Raw genomic sequence first — 19,307 nt, 5'->3', positions numbered from 1 at the left:
CGCCTGCTGCTAGAGAGGATACAAAGATCTTCACCAAAGCCCCAGCAAGTTTCTCTCTTACTTCTCGCAATAACCCATCTTAATGCTTTACAAGACATTTCCACCCTAATGCTTTACAAGAGAGCCATTACAAACTTCACCTCTCGTTGATCTAAAAAAAACCCTAGCACACACTGATTTAATTATTCTCCATGATCAAGTCAAGTCAAGTCAAGTCAAGTTTATTTGTCACATACACATACGAGATGTGCAGTGAAATGAAAGTGGCAATGCTCGCGGACATTCGTGCAAAAGACAAACAACCAAACAACCAAACAAACTATAAACACAATCATAACACACATATTCTTTTACATAATAAATAATGGAAGGAAAAACGTTCAGTAGAGTTAGTCCCTGGTGAGATAGGCGTTTACAGTCCGAATGGCCTCTGGGAAGAAACTCCTTCTCAACCTCTCCGTTCTCACCGCATGGCAACGGAGGCGTTTGCCTGACCGTAGCAGCTGGAACAGTCCGTTGCAGGGGTGGAAGGGGTCTCTCATGATATTGTTGGCTCTGGAGTTGCACCTCCTGATGTATAGTTCCTGCAGGGGGGCAAATGAAGTTCCCATAGTGCGTTCGGCCGAACGCACTACTCTCTGCAGAGCCTTCTTGTCCTTGGCAGAGCAATTCCCAAACCAGATGGTAATATTCCCGGACAAGATGTTTTCCACCGCCGCTGCGTAGAAGCACTGGAGGATCCTCGGAGACACTCTGAATTTCCTCAATTGCCTGAGGTGGTAAAGGCGCTGCCTTGCCTTACTCACGAGTGCTGAGGCGTGTGATGCCCATATCATATCCTCGGAGATGTGGACTCCCAGATATTTAAAACAGTTCACCCTATCCACAGGATCCCCATTTATCCTCAATGGAGTGTACGTCCTCGGATGATGTGACCCTTTGTGAATACTGATACATTGTGCTAATTTAGTACCTTGCCTATTCCTCTGACCAAGCATAAATGTTGTCCTATATCATTGAGGAGCTCTACCTTCTCCCTAGTTAACCTCTTGTTTTTAATGTTTATATTTTTTTAAACTTGGGATTCTCTTTAATCTGACTTGCCAATAGCATTTCTTGGCCCCTTCCGGGCCTCTTAATTCTCTGCTTGAATTCGCAACTATTTTCTTCATATTTTTCAAAGGCCCTGTCTTCCTAAATTGAGGTCTAGCCCATTTATGTCGATTTTTTACTTTGCGATTCGTGCAGAATAGCTTGGAATGCAACTGAGGTTCACACACTAGGTTTTAATGAGGCGGAATAATCTGAAACTCACTCTGTTTAGTATGGAGAAAACCTCTTGAAATGTAATATTTTAGAAGAAATGTTTGTTTGAAGGTAAATATGGTCATCTCTGTCTAAAGAGGGCCTGCCTGTATGGTGCAGTCTACACAAATGGCATTCCCAAAGTAAACTGTAGATATTACTGCATTATGTAATACATACATAATTAGAAGCACAAAAACACCAGGCACAGGTTTCCTTATAGTGCTGTGTTTTTTCCCACACACCTAAAGTTGTTTGGTAAATGGGTTTGGTAAATGTAAAATTCCCCTCATCATTTGAAGTGTGGCAGAAGTTTTTTTAGGGGGGGGGGGGGTGACATTTATGGGCATTGGGATTGGGGTGGGAGAATAAAATGGATGAAGGTGTGATTAGTTTAAGTATGTGCCTGATGGGTAGCATGGACTTGCTGGGCTGAAGGGCCTCTTCCTTGCTTTATATTTCTACCACTTTATTATTCTTTGGCTTTATTAGCTTTGGCTTCTTCCTGCTCCTTTTCGGACACATACAATTTCATTTATTTACAGATATTGTTTATGACACTTTATAAATATTCTTGTTTTGTTTTTGTATGCTGTTTCACACTTGCTTTTTATTCTTTAATTCTGTTCGAAATTAATAATAAAAAATAAATAAGTAATAAATTCTACATTATTTGCACATTACAAATAATTTAGCTTAAAAAAATATCCAGTTACCATATCCTCATGGGATTTCAGTGGCTGCAGTATTGACGTCAGCATTCTGTAATTGGACCAGTGCACTCACAGTATCCTTCCAATGCTCCGCTTTGATGCGTGGTTTTTGTTGCAATCTTTGCAAAGAAATCTGCCTTTGTAAAGACAAATGGAATGAAATAGCTGAAAGGCTTTGACTGCAAGATCACTGTTGTGCATTGATATTCTGCATTGAGTTTAATTGAGGCCCTCATCACTTGACAAACCAGTAACATTGTACCATTGACAACCGTGCGATCTGGCTGTTTACAGATTAGGATGGGGGGTTATCAATCCATGGCATTCCTTACTGTGGATCAGAGTCAGAGGGGAAGGGTTGGCGAGCTGATTTTGGACAGGACACTGTCATTTTGATTTGGAGAATAAGATTAACATCTTCACTGACATCAGCAACCATTGATCCAAGAGTTTAAGCATCAGTCAAACTGTTGCATCCAAAGCTTTCTTTCCCGACTTTAAGCTTTTTAAAAGCTGAGATCTTGTCCACCATTTCAAACACACTGGATACACCTCCCTGAAAAGACAGATTTAGATGACTGAAGTAATTAGACTAATCTGCCAGAAGAAAGACACAAAGTGATGGAGTAACTCAATGGGTCAGGCAGCATCTCTGGTGAACATGGTTAAAGGCGATGTTTCTTTCAAATCTTCAATTCAACTCGAAATGTCGCCTATCCATGTTCTCCAGAGATATTGCCCGACAGCACTTTGTGTCTTTTTGTAGATCAGCATCCCCAATTCCTTCTGTCTAGATAGGGGCGGCACGGTGGCGCAGCGGTAGAGTTGCTGCCTTCTGCCGCTCACAGCACCAGAGACCCGGGTTTGATCCCGACTGCGGGTGCTGTCTCGCCCGTCTGTACGAAGTTTGTACGTTCTCCCCGTGACCACGTGCGTTTTCTCCAAGATCTTCGGTTTCCTCCCACACTACAGGTTTGTAGGTTCATTGGCTTGGTTAAAGTGTTAGTGGGCGGGGGAATCACTGGTCGGCGCGGACTCGGTGGGCCGAAGGGCCTGTTTCCGCGCTGTAGCTCTAAACTAAGCTAAACTAGATGGGCAAGCCTGTCCAGCCTTTGAAAGTCCTGGAAATATTCCACCAAATTAGATTTAATTTGGGGTAGATGGGCTTCAGGTTCACCTTGCAGTTCAGTTAGCATGAGAAAGCCACGTGCACAACCAGGTACACATGAACAGCCCCATTTCTTCACACATTACAGCAACCAAAAGCAATGCCTTGCACATTACTATAATGGGGTCAATGTTAATTTAGGGAGACAACTTCCTGGGATTCAGTGACTGTAACATCAGCAATAATTAACACAAGACTATAATTTGAATAGCAAAATAAATACCATTAATTTTCTCTGCAGCTCTATCCACGGAATTAGCAATGTAATGGACCAAAGGTATGACACTTCTGGCACACCTTTATCTGAAGCCATTTCGGTCTACAGTAGCTTTTATTGGGACACCTCTCCATTGGAAAAACTGGAAAAATCCCACTGAACTTTCTTTTCAGTTTGGGTATTCAGTCTCAAGATGACAAATTATCTTGGAAGGTTTCATGGCTTTGCTGTGCAGAATCACTCAGTGAGCTTTGTGGCATTTGTCTTATCTGCTCAAAATAAACCCGTACTTCACCTGTGGAGGGCCAAATTGCTTTCTTCTCATTTTGAACTTTTCTTTTCTTTCATTATGTTGCCCTGGGTTATGTTTTCCCAACTTTACAAATTCCAACAAAATATACAGTTTGTTCCTGCTTGGGGATGCAAGTTTGAGGATGTCAGGAATCTGGGAGAATTATGAAGCACAAAGAGAATACTGATTGATTACAGCATGTTATAAACAGGCAGGGAGAGTGAGCATGTTGAATAATAAGTTGACGAATTTAACATGAAGAATGAGAGGCAAGAGAACAAAGGTTACAGTTTGAAAATGGGTGCAGGAGCAGGGGGACCGAGGCGTATGTGTGCATAGTTATTGAAAGTGGCTGGGTAGGTTCAGAAAGTGCTTACTGACACATAGGTGATTTAGAAATGAAGGAAAAAAACTGCTGCTGTTGGAAGATAAAATATTCAGCAGGTTAGGCAGCATCTGTGGAAAGAGAAAGTTACTTTATCAGGTCCAGGACCCTGACCAAGCATGGGATGATGGGTCTTGGACCCTTATGGATGCTTTTTCTGGGTATTATCAATTATCATGTTGACATTTATAAAGCACTGGTCTGGCCTCAGCTGGGGTGCATTCAGTTCTGGTCACCTCCCTAGAGGAACTGTGTGAAGGCATTGAAGAAAAGATTTACAACAATGGTTCCTGGAATGAGGGACGTTAGTTACAGGGACGGGTTGGGGAAGCTGGGGCTCTTTTCTTGAGCGGGGCATTTGATAGAAGCACATAAAATGATAAGATGCTGATCAAAGTAGATAGTAAGAGACAGTTCCCTTTGGTAAAGGAGTCAAAGGTTAGAGGCCACAGGGGAAAGGGAATCAAGAGTGACATGAGGGGCAATTATTTTATGCATCATGTGGCTGGAATCTGGAATGCACTGTCTGAAGATGTGGTAGGGACAACTTCCATTGGTGCCTTCGGAAGAAAATTGATAAACACACAAGGTGAGGAAAAATCTGTAAGGCTGCAGGGAAGATATAGGACTATAGAGTACCTTTGGTGGAGGTCAGCATTGGTCAGGAACAATAGGTTGTGGCCTCCTTCAGAGGATTAAAGGCACCTACAAACATTTTAAAGTGAATATATTTACATTGGAGGCAGTGCAGAGAATATTCATTGGTTAATTTGTGGAATGAAAGGGTTAATGTATGAAGGGAGGGTTGTAGGTTGCGTCTATGATTGGAATTTAGAAAATTGGGAGTTGCTCTTATCGAAACATACTAAAGGGAATTGGCAGTATAGGTAGTGAAAGGGTATTTTTTTCTAGAGGGGATCGTGTATCTCGAGCTCTGGGGCATAGGTCCAGAATTAGGGGCCACCCTTTTAAGATGGTGATCAGGAAGTATATTTATTTTCTTTTTTTCCTCATGAATCTCTGGAATTCTCTTACCCTGTAGAAGCGAGGAGGCAGAGTCACTGAATATGTTCAAAGCTGAGGTATTTGATCTACAGGGGAGTCAAGGGGTATGAGGAGAACGTGGGAAAGTTTTGTGGAGGTCAAGAATGCATCCGTCATGACCTTTGGGAAAGGCAAAGCAGGTTCAGGTTCCGAGTGGCCTCTGCCTGGTAATGCATATGTTTGTGTACATTGGTTGGAACACTTTATTCTAATGTAAAACAAGGCAAAAGCTCCACTATCAACAAAACCCATTCTCAAAATACAAATTAATTTCAATCAAATGATCGAGTTGACTCCCCTTCAAGAATAGATTAATACTGCATTGTTCAGAGTGCTTAATCTCAATGGAAAGCCTGGCTGTGCTTGGTTCATTGCTAAGCTAATGTGAAGGACTGCAAGTGATTAGCTGAGGGAGTGCAGTACACCATACTCACAAAGCTCAGTCTCAATGTATGAAATAATTTCCCTCAACTTAATCCATTTGTGATAATCTGTTCACCTTCATCGTTAGAGTAATTCTACGCTTGCCAGAATAATTTATCACAATGCAAGGCATGGTTGTCTATAATTGATGAAGCATTCTGTCTTATTTATGGGTAATAAAGTATGTTGTAAAACCATCAACAAAGCTTATTGTCGATGTACAAAGCAGTTTTCAACAAGTGAATCGATTCACAATAAAGTTTCTATTCTAATTCTCATCAACAAAGGTGTACGAATGCATTGATTAGAACACTTCATCTCAACATGTGACCCCTTTAGTTCACAGCAAATCTTGTGCACGACAATCTATCTGACTTGACGGGTTCTGAAGTGGAGGACATCACCATCAGTAACGGCCACTTCATCAAATGAAGTAATTTTCTGCAGGTCTATGATGCGAGGAAAAGAAAATTGGAGTGATTTCAGAACTCATGAGATTCAGAGGGATCTGGGAGTCATCTGGGTCACCTCCCGCAGGCGACCTTGAGGGCTTGGAAGGTAAGACCCCCGGTTCTCCTTACCGGCCCTTCATCCAGCGTCTGCTCTCTCCACCCTCCGATTCCCAGTCTTCCCAGCAAGCAGGAGACGAGCCTTGGACAACATGCCAGACGGACTCCCCAATTCCACGCCTGCTGCCTGCCGGGGTATGGCAGCAGCGCGCGATAAGGAGATATACACACAGATATGCAGAGAGTCAAAGATCATCAAGGTATGTACAGATAATCAGATGTACAGTTAGCACCCAGGTATTCAGATACTCACTAGATCATCAGGTCCGCTCTGATATTCAGAACCACGTACACATTCAGGAAGGCATGATTGTAACTAGTGTATTTAATATGTGCATGCTCAGAGTTCATGGGACACAGATGTATACTCAGAATCTCCAAAATCCAGATACATTGAGGTAATATGAGACTCACACATATTAAAATACTCTAAAACTGTCAATCGACCGCTAATTAAATATAGGAAGATGAGATACATGGATACATAGACAATGGTGCAGGAGTAGCCCATTGGCCCTTTGAGCCAGCACCACCATTCAATGTGATCATGGCTGATCATCCACAATCAGTGCCCCGTTCTTGCCTTCTCCTTATATCCCTTGATTCCGCTAGCCCTAAGAGCTCTATCTAACTCTCTTTTGAACGCATCCAGTGAACTGGCCTTCACTGCCTTCTGAGGCAGAGAATTCCACAAATTCACAACTCTGAGTGAAAAAGTTTTTCCTCATCTCAGTTCTAAATGGCCTAATATTCTTAAACTGTGGCCCCCTGGTTCTGGACTCCCCCAACATCGGGAACATGTTTCCTGCATCTAGCGTGTCCAATCCCTTAATAATTTTATATGTTTCTATAAGATTACAGATACTCTCAGGCATTCAAATACACTGACGTACCCACACTCAAGAGATAATCAGATACACAAGACTGTTTAGCTACCTACTAGATATGCTCTCACATACATGTAGCTCCGCAACCTCCTAGGTCTAGTGAAGACCCAGCGACAGTGAAGACCAGCAACATATTTCCATATCAGTATGGTGCGCAACTTAGAGGGGAACCTGCAGGTGGCGGTGCTCCCATCCACCTGTTGGCCTGATGGTGGTAGAGGTCATGGGTTTGTGAGGAACTGTTGGTACAGCCTGGGTGATTAACTGCAGTGCACTTGCAGATGGCACACATTGCAGCCACTGCGTGAAGGTGGGAATAAATATTTAGGGTGTTAATGGGGGGGGGGGGGGGCAATCAAGTGGGTTGTTTGCCCTGGATGGTGCTGAACCTAGTTAAGAATTGTGGAAGCTTTACTCAACAGCAATTAGATATCAGATAGGGGTGGGAAATTGCAACCTTCACGTGGTCCGCCCTGCATCAACGAATGCAATCAACCTGGCGTGCCCAATCTAATAAGATCAAATACAACTTTATTTGCACGCCATAGAAGAAGAAAATATCAGACTTTGAGAACCAGGCATGTGGAAAGTCAAACTCTTGATGTGTACCTCTTGAGGTGGAAAGACTTTCAGATGTGAGGGGGTGGGTAAACCACTGGATGATACCAAGCCACTGACCTGTTGTTATAACTATAGCATATAGGTGGCTGATTCAGTTGCGTTTCTGGTCAATGGTGATCATAGGGTACAGATAGATGCAGAACCTGGTAATATCATTGCATGTTTAGAGACGGTGGCTAGACTCTCTTTTGTTGGAGATGCTCGTAGCCTAGGACTAAAATGGGACTAAGCGAGGACGTTCGCCTTCATCATCAATCAGCATGGATGGTCTACGAGTCTATGACTGTATGAACAAAACATACCTGTGCAGTTGTGTAGGAAGGAACTGCAGATGCTGGTTTAAACCGAAGATAGACACAAAATGCAGAGTAACTCAGCGGGACAGGCAGCATCTCTGGAGAGAAGGAATGGGTGACGTTTTGTGTCGAGACCTTCTTCAGACTGTGCAGATTACCACTTTGTCACAAGAGACCTGTGTTGTCACCGTATTGGAACACACGGTTTGTTCTGGAGTGCAGCTCTTCAGCACCACAGCTGAGATGGTCGCATAGACTTTACTGTACCCAGTGTCCTCAGCCATATCTTGACATCATGTGGCGTGAATCCATTTATCTGGGATCTGGCTTCAGTGATGTTGAGGAGCTCAGGAGGAAGTTTGGGATGGACTCCTCCACTCGGCAAGTCTGGCTGAGTGTGGTCGCAAACGCTTCAGCCTTTCCTTTAACACTCACATAGTGGGTCCCGCCATCAATGAGGATGGGGATCCTCCTGGGGCCTTGAAATGGTTCACCGCCACCCATTCACAACCAGGTAGTGGCACTGCCGAGCCTGCGGCTGACGCATTGCTTGTGATGTCACTTAGTTTTGTCCACTGCAAGCTGTTTGTGCTGTTTTTGCACACATGTAATCCTGCGCTGGAGTTGCCAAATCTGGCACCTCATCATCGCTATACCTGGTAATTAGTAATTGCTTGTTGACCCAGGACGAAGGTAGTGTTAGAGTGAGAGTTGTACCACACCATGAGGCTAGAAACTGTAATAATGCATAACACCCAATGGATGCCCAGTTTTCTTCTGAGTTTATCCCATGTAGCATGATTGGAGTGCAGTGAAGGCTTGTGAGCTTTGGTCATGAATTGTGAGCCTTGGTCATGAAACATGACCTCTCAATCACTTTGTACAACCCCAACAGTTACCTTGCCCTTCAGATTTGATTTAAAAATCTCTGAAGAGAAATCTTCATGAACACTTCTCGTGTTTCTCTTTTATGACTGAAACAGTCTCTTTATTCACAATTAACAAGTGGTACAGAAACATTTTTGGTAATTCCTTTATTGGTAAAAATGCAGTACAATAACTTCAGTAAAAAGGAAAATCTATTTAAAACTTGCAACACCTCCAACAGGAGCTGGCAGCAGAGCAGCTGGATTTAAAATGTGTGATTTAAAGTTTAATGTGAGATTATTAAATAACAGATAATTTAACAGAGGCCGGATGGGGAGAGTGGGGGAGTGACAGCAGGATGGAGAGAGTGGGATGGACAGGGGAGTAAGACATAGGGAGAATGTGACAGGGAGAACAGTGAGGTGGAGCAGGAGAGGGGAGAATGGGATGGGGAGTGGAATAAGGATAAAATGTATCTGCTCAATGGTGGATTGGGTCAACAATACAATGCTGAGTGAGCTTGTTGGGCTGGGTGGGGCAAGTTAGCTCAGGAGGAAGATGAGGAGCGAACAGCAGGACAAAATATGTTGGGTCTAGGGTTTGGGGCAGGGGGAGCTGTTGGACAATGGGACATGGCAAGTTGGGTCATTTGGAAAGTGAAGTAGAGGTCAGTGGGACAGAGCAAGTTGTGTCAGCGGGTGATTGAGTGACTCAGCTGTTTAGTTGGGTGGACGGTTTGGTTTAGATAATGATGAGTGGTTTGGATGGACTTGGTGGGTTGGGATTAGTAAGATCGGAAGACGTGTACCAGTGGCTCAGGGAAGAGTAGATCAATTGGACAGGGCAGAAAACAGGAAGATGTGGGTACCAGCGATGGGAAGGCATGGAGCTCGGATTGAATGCACCAAAAGATGGGGCAGAATATGGAAGATTTTTGGTGCTGTGGTCTGACCAACTTGATGAAATTCTTGAAGATGACTGATGATCAGGCAAGCCCAAAAATGAGCTTTGGCAAGGTGCATTTTCTCTATGGAAGATGAAGGCTGGTACTCGGGTTACAAATAAACATCTGGCACAATATGAAGGAGGATTACATTTGGAGATATGATGAATCATTGGTAATGCGTAGCACTTCTTGGAACTGTGATAGCACACGCCGAAAATGGGAACCTTCCCAGAACACTTTACCACAGGTGGTGCAGCAGTAGAACCTGGTCACCTTGTCCAAAATACCAGGTGGGATGGTGCTCACCTGCAAAGTTGCACCACTGGTAAACTTTAGGGTCTTCATGTTCAACCCTGATCTCTCTGCCCAGTGGCAATTGGGAGAGTACGAGCAGATGCCAGGCCAGCCAGGATCAATCTGCGGAAGGGCCTTGTGTTTGCCTTGACTGGGGAACTTAACACTCTCTGTGGATGGAGTATCTAGAAAATGCAAAAAAGAAACAAGAAGTATTTGGGAGCTGATATCATTTGCCAAAGAGTGTCAGGCTCTGTGCTATTGAACAAAAGAACGACCATTCAAATCGAGTGCACACATTGCCTGCTGTCCATTCTTGGAAACCCTCCAGTGTGTAACGCTTCCTCGCCCTTCAGGGACATCTGCACATCTTATCTCCTTTATTGGAAACCAGTTTCCCTCTGGGATACCCAATCCTCAATGCCTTTGACCTCTGTAGGGCATGATGCACCTAACATCTCCCTTCTCTTTCTCCCAGGACAACTTATGCGCAGTGTCTTCATATCCTCTCCTCTAGCACACACAGAATGCAATTCTCTAACGGCTTCGCTGGAACATATGCATGTCCTTCCTTCCTCTTCCTCTCCACCATACCTGCAATGCTTCCACTCCTCTCCCCTCTGAACTGCTCTGTGCACGTCAACCCTTTTTGGGACATTCTGATTGCAACTTACCTCCTCCCTCCCAGACACCCCATGCATTACACCTTCCTCCCTCCCTAGGACAACCCAGATACAGCGCAAAGCCACCCATTCCCATCCTGTCCCGGGAAGCCCTGCACATCTCTGTGCGGGGTCATCCCTCTCTCCTCGAAGGTGCCTCCCCATCCTTCCTAGGAAGCCTGAGTATCTCCTCGCAGGAAGGACCGCATGCATCACGTAGCCTTACCTCAGTAGTAAAGTCCATATTTCCTCTCTTCCATTCCCCAAGATATCCTGTGTGCCAAACCATACTTCAGAGTATCTGGTAGAACTGGCCTCCCTGCGAACATTCTCCTCGTCTCCATGCAAAATACCTTGCTTTGGCCCTTCTCGCTGTGGCTTCCCGTGAAAAGCAACATTTGCCAGGGGATGGCCCCAAACAACTGCCCCCTTCCTCCAAGAAATTCCATGCTACTGTACCGACAATGGTGAGGCCTTCACTGGTCCCTTTCCCCTCCACCGCACATTTCCCCCATCTTCACAAAAATGTAATCATAGCACCATTCTTCAAGGCTTCCTCTCCTCTTGGGGTTCCCTTTCTGATCTACCCTTCCTGAAATTTCACATACTCCCACACTGTTTGGAACCCATAGATTTGGACACCATCTCTCCCCCCAAAAAATCTTCAAAATATCCAAGGACATCCAAGGCCCCCCCTGCTCCCACCACAGGTCCACATTAAACTGATTCCATCCTCTCAGGATACCTGAAGTCTCCGTCTTTCCTGCGGCAGCGTTTAACTGTACAGCTTGTGCCATTTCCTCAACCGACAGCTTCAAGTACTCAGACCCATTGCAGAGCTGCAGAAAGAGAAAGGGTTATTAGGTCCAGCATTCTGTGAGGATCCACAAGATGGTTGCTGGTGATACTGAGTGCATAATTCATAGACAACTATGAGAGATACATTCAGGAACGAGGACAGCAATGATTCAGATACGTGCATGAACATGAACGGAGGGATGCACACCATTTGCAGGCAGGTGGGATTAGTTTAAGTTGGCATTGTGGTTGGCATTGTCATGGTGGGCTGAAGTGCCTGTTTCCTTATTGTACTGTTCTATGTAACCAGTCACTAAAATTAACTACGACACCAGGAACGACATTTCATTACAACTATCTGCAGCTCCTGCCAATAAAATCAGAGGAGCAGCAATAAGATTAACAAAGCGCAGGAAATGTAGGCTGGTGGAACTGATTAAGTTTTAGTCTGGCCAGAATCTGTGGCAGGGTAAAACTCACCAATGGTGCAGGAGGCATAGAGCCAGGGTGGTTTCCGTAATTACATTACCGACGGTGAATAAGATAGGTGATCTGTAGTCACCGACAGTCATGTGGAAGTATGATGGTGGAAAGAAAAATGAAAAATGGCTTAAAGAAAGCTCAGGACTGATTCATATTCAAGCATTCCAGAAAAGATAGGGGAAGGAAAGAGCAGTAGTGAGGCAGAAATGCTGATTCGGGACATTTTATAGAGCTGGGGAGAGATGATCAACAGCAGACTGCTAGTTTAGGATTGAGAAGAAGGGAGGCCTATATAACTGTGGGTATTCTACAGGCCTCCAAGTAGTGAGAAGGGGATAGAGGAGCAAAGTTGTGGGAAATTCACTTGTCAGAAATGTGCAAGAACTATCAGGGGATTTCAATTACCCCCCAATATTAAAGTGAAGGACAAAGAAGGGATGACTTTGTGAAGGTGTTCAGCAGAACCCCCTAGATCAGCATTTTCCAGCCCAGGTAAAAGGGAAGCATTGTTGGCTCTGGTTCTGGGAACATGGACAAAGTACCAGTGGGACGGGGATTAGTAGACATTAATGCTTAGGTTAATAAATGAAAAGCTCAAGGAGAAATTTATTTTGGAGTTGAGCAAAATTCAATGGGATGAGAAAGACTTATCCAGAAAAGTGAAAACAAATGTGTAAAATCAGAGAGAAACTAAGGATAATCATAATGAGACGTTGTCAGGTCGAGAATGTTTACATTCTCACGAGGGAAAAGGTAAGGGAGACAAAGCCTGAATGACAAAGGGAAAAGAGAAGATAGTGAAAGAGGAGGATTTCTGGCACAAGTCAGGTGAGTTGTCAATTTTCTGGTTCTCATTTGTTGATTTCTGGAATGACCCCAATTGTTAAGCTTACTGCTTCTTTCTGGCAACATTATTGTTTTTTTTCCTCTGATCTAATGCTGTCTATATCTCTTGGCCACATTTTTCCTATTAGGTTTTTGTTCCTTAATTGGATATTTATTATAATCCATGCATTAATTCCTTAAATATCAGCCGGGCTTCCTTTCTAGCGTATCTTTTCAATGTACTTTCCCAGTCAACTCATACCTATACTTTTGTTGTCTGCTTGTTTAGATTTCACAATCTGATTTTTGGATGACCTATATCACTTTCAATTTTAGTCCTAATGTCCTTTAACTAGATTATTAGTTAACAGTGAACCACTAGTTAGTGCATTTGCCACACATTTCCTGTTGTCTGGGTTCATTCCTGACTTCAGCTGCTGTTTGTGAGGTGCTTGCATGTTCTTCCTGTGAATATGTGGGTTTCCTCCAGAATTGCCCATGCTCCATACCACAGACAAGTTAGTTGATGGATTAATCAGTGACTGTAAATGACTCCTGGTGTAGGTTGGCAGCAGGAGAATCAGGGTTGATGGGTGTGTGACAGGAGATAGCAGCAAGCAATATCTCTCCACAGGTCCACGATGTCCTTTATTAACCAATGCCTCCTTACACGTGGATTTATGGTATGCCTCCAACGTTTTTTTCCAATAATCTGGCCACCACCAATTGCTGGTAGTTAGATGGTTTAATGCTTAATCCTCTGTAAATCCTGGTACACTATTAGGTGTCAGATATAGTCCCTACAATTACAGAAGATTGGGCAAAGATACACATGGCTTGTGTTATTTCATAGTTATAATTTAGAGATAGGGAATCAGCACGGAAACAGGCCCTTCCACCCACTGACAATCCTCACACATTTCCTCCCAAGGATTTCTTAAGAGTCTGTGACATACATTATACAGACCTAGCGACAAATTCATTTTAAAAGATGAATTATTAGTTAATGGTGCCCAACTTTTGTCACGCCTGTGCATTATTTCTCTCCGGGACATGTTGTATGAAGAGCTTTCTGTCGGCCACCTTGACAATGGTACAAAGGATTAAGAGTATATAATGGAATGATTGCTTGTGCTGAGTCTAAACACGTTGAAATGTTGAAAAGAATGAGGATCATTCACCACTAAGTCTTCAACAACATAATTGCTACACAGATAATAAATCATGGATCAGACATGGGAACCTGACTGATTTTTCTTTACTGCATAGACATAGAAATTAGGTGCAGGAGTAGGCCATTCGGCCCTTCGAGCCTGCACCGCCATTTAATATGATCATGGCTGATCATCCAACTCAGTATCCTGTACCTGCCTTCTCTCCATACCCCCTGATCCCTTTAGCCACAAGGGCCACATCTAACTCCCTCTTAAATATAGCCAATAAACTGGCCTCAACTACCTTCTGTGGCAGAGAGTTCCAGAGATTCACCACTCTCTGTGTGAAAAATGTTTTTCTCATCTCGGTCCTAAAGGATTTCCCCTTTATCCTTAAACTGTGACCCCTTGTCCTGGACTTCCCCAACATCGGGAACAATCTTCCTGCATCTAGCCTGTCCAACCCCTTCAATCATCTTGCATAGAAAGAAGCCCTTGGCGCATCATGTCCACACCAACCATCAAATACCCAACGATATCATTCCCATTTAACAGAGCTTCGTCGGTAGTTTTCTATGCCTCTGTGATTCAAGTGCACACCTGGGATTTAATACATCTGACAACCTCAGGACTTTTATAATGCCAGACTGACAGATTTTGTTCCTTTAAATATCCCAACACACTATTAATTCACAGGATCCTGGTGTTAAAGTTTAAAGAGGATGTGGGAAACAGCAGCACTCTGTGAACCAGATACTGAACCATCATAATTTCCAAACAACTGGATGGGGAATTATTGTCCACGTATTTTTTTTAAACATTCTTAACATTTTTAAACATTCTCCACCATCCATGGAGGTAATGTGTTCTACATTCCAATCACCCCTAGAATGAGAAAGATCAAGTTGAAATCAAGTTTATTGTCACATGCACAGGTACGGCGAGATACAGGTACAATGGAAACTCTTGTAGCAGCATCACAGGCACATAGACTCAAACACAAAAGCAAATGATACATAAATTACAGAAGATAGACTCAGAGTGCTGAAGATTCTAGCAAGGAAGACGATCACAGGATGGCTGCTGAGGTGAGGCAGGGAAAACAGCACATGGATTGAAAGGTGTAGGAAAGAACTGCAGATGCTGGTTTAAATCGAAGGTAGACACAAATGCTGGAGTAACTCAGCGGGACAGGCAGCATCGCTGGAGAGAAGGAATAGGTGACGTTTCGGGTCGAGACCCTTCCTCAGACTCAACACTATACTACAACACTATTCCGACACTAATGCAATTCTAAAAGAAAGACTGTGCAAAAACAAGACATTAACACAAAAACATAATTTAAAAAAAAAAACAAGTCCATAGCAATGCTAGAGATGGCCGTAGTGTTTCATTATCGTGGCAAGATTAGGGACTCGCAGATTGGGGTTCAAGAACATGATTGTTGTAGGATTGTTAGTGTCTGTTCCAGAACCAGATGGTGTGGAACTTCAGGCTTCTGTGCGTCCTGCCCGGGGGTAGTAGTGACAAGGGGGCATGGCCCAGATGGTTGGGATCCTTTCAATTACCTATACCACTCATGACTTTGCACAACACTGTCAGGTCCCCTCAGCTTCCTCTGCTCCAAGCAAAACAAAACCAGCCTGTCAAGTATCTCAGAATAAATGAAAGGTTCCATCTCAGGTAACATCCCGGTAAAACACTTCTGCACCTCTCCAGCTCCCTGTCATGTGGTGACCACACAGCAGTGACACAATCAAAGTTGCAAACCATTGCATCATAATCTCCATCATCTTATATTCCATGCCCCAGATAATGAAGGCCAGTATTCTGTGCGCTTGATAGAAAAAATTGCACCAAAGTGCATCAAATATCAAATTCCATCTGCCATTGCTCTGCCCAACCTACTTTAATGTTTTAGTTTTATAGATACAGCATGGAAACAGGCCCTTCGGCCCACCGAGCCCACACCGACTAGCAATCTCCCGTATACTCGTTCTATCCTACAGACTGGGGACAAGTTACGGAAGCCAATTAACCTACAAACCTGCACGTTTTTGGAATGTGGATGGAAGATGGAGCGCCCATACGGTCAGAGAGAGTATGTACAAACCCCGTACAAACAGCCCCGTAGTCAGGATCGAACCCGGGTCTCTTTGTGCAGAAAGGCAGTAACTCTACCGCTGTGTCACGGTGCCACTTACATCATTATATAGGCGACCAGCTTCCTCCTCATTATCAACACCACCAATTCTCATGCCATCGACAAATAAGTCACAGGCTTCCAATCACTAAAAACAACAACTTTTCACCCAGCTGCTTCCTATCACCAAGAAAATTTCCCATCTAATTTTTTTAATTGACCAGGATCTGATGTGCTTCAACCTCTTAAAACAGTCTCCCATTTGGGCTGTCGTCAAATGCCTTTCAGAATGCCAAGTAGACTAGATTAATAACACTGCCCTCAACAAGATGTTATCTCTTTAATAAACTCAATCAAATTGGTCAGCCAGGATCTCCCCCCTTGCAAGCCTTGCTGACTATCTTTGATTATGCCTGCCTTTCAAAGTTTAGATGAAATCATTCTCTCAGAATGTAGCCAGCATGGTGTGGGTCATTGATGAATAACTGGCTTATCCCTGCTGCCCTTCTTGAATAATGATATAGTATTTGTTTTCCTCCAGACTTCAGGCACATCACCGATGTATAGAGATTTAAAAATCTGTCAGGACCCCTGCAATCTCCTCCCTTGCCTGGGATGCGTCGCATCAGGGCCTGGGGAAATCATGCAGCACGTAAAAAGGCCCTTCAGCCTAGCTTGCCCATACCAACAAGTTGGGACTAGTGTAAATTTACTCTGGTCCCATTTGCCCGCATTTGGCCCATATCGATCCAAATCCTATCCATGTACCTGTCCACATGTCTTTTAAATGTTGTTATAGTACCTCCTCTGGCAGTTAATTCCTTATACCCACTACCATCTGTGCGAAAAGTTGCCCCTGAGGTTCCTATTAAGGCTTTCCGCTCTCACCTTGAACCTATGTCCCCTGGTTCTTGAAACCTCCTACTCTGAGTAAAACACTCTGTGCATTTACCCTTAAGTATCTACCTTTTTGACCACTATGTTATCCAATACCCCCTTTTTAATGATAGTATGTTTTAAAATGTTACCATCTCTCTTCCTGAATTCTCCAACTCCAATATCCTGTGCCCTAATGAACTATAGTATCTACGAACTATATGTGTGACCTCACCCACATCCTCTGGCTCCAAACATAGATTTATACTTTGGTCCCTAAGGGGCCTCATTTTTTCCATATTTTTCCTCTTTTGAAATGTTTTGGAGTTTTCCTTAATATTTCCTGCCAACAATATTTTTTGTTCTTTATTTGTCCTCCTAATTACTTTTCCAAGTACCCTTCTACACTTTCCACACTTCTAAAGGGCTTATGGGAATCCATGTGCTTCCTAAAGGCATTGGATGCAATACTCTAGTTGTGAATAACCAGTGTTCTGCAAGGGTATAACATGACTTTCCAGCTTCGGTAAAATATGTCTCACGATTCCACTCACTTTACTAACTGCTCTCTCAGTAAGTCGGATCATTTACAATTCATGCATTTGTATTTTTGCAGGATCTGCGTACTATTGATAAGGTTTGCATTTATTGTTAGCTACCTCACAGCAGATGATTGAGAGCTGTGTTTTTCAACCATTGAATTGCTTCTGCTGAAGATATTCCCACAGTCCTGTCGGTGAGGGAGTTCAAGGATTAAGGGAGCAACAATGAAGAACCAGTGTTATGTTTCTCAGTCAAGGTGAAGTGCAAGCTGCACCACGGTGATTCTCCCATGCCCCTGATGACTTTGGTGTTGCAGGACTGCGGGTTTGGGTGCTGTTAGCGTAGCCTTGGCAAGTAACTGCAGTGCGTTTTGTAGATCGTATACTGCAGCCATTGTGTGTTGGTGTGGAGCAAATGGATGTTTACGGTGATGGATGGAGTACAATCAAGTGGGATGCTTTGTCCTGGACGGTGTCAAACTTCTTGAATGCTGTTGTTGCTGCACTCATAAGAACAAAGACACTAGCAGCAGGAGTGAACCATTTGGCCCTTTGAGCTTGCTCCACTATTGATCAAAATCACGACTGACCTACCACAGTGCAATTTTCCGGCCACATCCCCACGTCCCTTAAATGCCTTAATGTCCAGAAATCCCTTGAATCCTGTTTTGAATGAACTCAATGACTGAGCCTTCACAGACCCTGTGAGGCAGAAATTCCAAGGATGCATCAATCTGGATGAAGAAATAACTCTATATCCCTCTGTAATGTTTGGGACAAAGACCCATCATATATTTATTTACCTCTGTACTCCACAATTTGAGATTCGTAATTTAAAAAAAAATCACATGTGGTTAAAGTGCACATTGTCAGATTTTATTAAAGGGTATACATTTTGGTTTTATTAACATGGTATACACATGGCTGCACGGGCGTTTGTAATTGCTGAGGTGTGTTTAATTGCCTCCTAATGCAGGTATAAGAGAGCTCTCAGCACCTAGTCTTTCCTCCAGTCTTTCCATCACCTTTGTAAACTTTTATTGCTGTTTATCAACATGAGGACCAAAGTTGTGTCAATGAAAGTCAAAGAAGCCATTATGAGACTGAGAAACAAGAATAAAACTGTTATAGAGACGTCAGCCAAATATTAGGCTTACCAAAATCAACTGTTTGGAACACCATTAAGAAGAAAGAGAGCACTGGTGAGCTTACTAATCGCAAAGGGACTGGCAGGCCAAGGAAGACCTCCACAGCTGATGACAGAAGAATTCTCTCTATAATAAAGAATAACCCCCAAACACCTGTCCAACAGATCAGAAACACTCTTCAGGAGTCAGGAGTGGATTTGTCAATGACCACTGTCCGCAGAAGACTTCATGAATAGAAATACAGAGGCTACACTGCAAGATGTAAACCACTGTTTAGCCGCAAAAATAGCATGGCCGGGTTACAGTTTGCCAAGAAGTACTTAAAAGAGCAATCACAGTTCTGGAAAAAAGTCTTGTGGACAGATGAGATGAAAATTAACTTATATCAGAGTGATTGGAAAGAGCAAAGTATGGAGGAGAGAAGGAACTGCCCAAGATCCAAAGCATGTCACCTCATCTGTGAAACACGGTGGTGGGGATGTTTGGCCTGGGCATGTATGGCTGCTGAAGGTACTGGCTCACTTATCTTTATTGATGATACAACTGCTGATGGTAATAGCATAATGAATTCTGAAGTGTATAGACACCCAGCAACTGGTGGTGTCCATGAACCGCAGACTTCAAGCAGTCATTTTGCATGCAAAGGATA

At 43.5% G+C, this 19,307-nt stretch overlaps 1 protein-coding gene across 5 annotated transcripts in view; it reads right to left on the bottom strand.

The window, feature by feature from the left end:
• Window positions 1-8,939: 8,939 nt before the first annotated feature.
• Window positions 8,940-19,307, bottom strand: part of exd3 (exonuclease 3'-5' domain containing 3) — a 101,889-nt gene continuing 91,521 nt past the window's right edge. For all 5 annotated transcript variants that reach the window (XM_033049002.1, XM_033049004.1, XM_033049005.1 and 2 more), the window contains 2 exons: window positions 11,435-11,528; window positions 8,940-10,212 (listed from right to left, as the gene is read on the bottom strand). In XM_033049002.1, coding sequence (XP_032904893.1) covers window positions 9,878-10,212; window positions 11,435-11,528 — 429 coding nt within the window. In that variant the 3' untranslated portion in view covers window positions 8,940-9,877. The remainder of the gene's footprint in view (window positions 10,213-11,434; window positions 11,529-19,307) is intronic.

Source organism: Amblyraja radiata, chromosome 32 (genome assembly GCF_010909765.2).
Source record: "Amblyraja radiata isolate CabotCenter1 chromosome 32, sAmbRad1.1.pri, whole genome shotgun sequence".
In the NCBI taxonomy this organism is placed as follows: Eukaryota; Metazoa; Chordata; class Chondrichthyes; order Rajiformes; family Rajidae; genus Amblyraja; species Amblyraja radiata.
The sequence above is the reverse complement of the archived record's forward strand: the minus strand, read 5'-3'. Positions and strand labels throughout refer to the sequence as shown.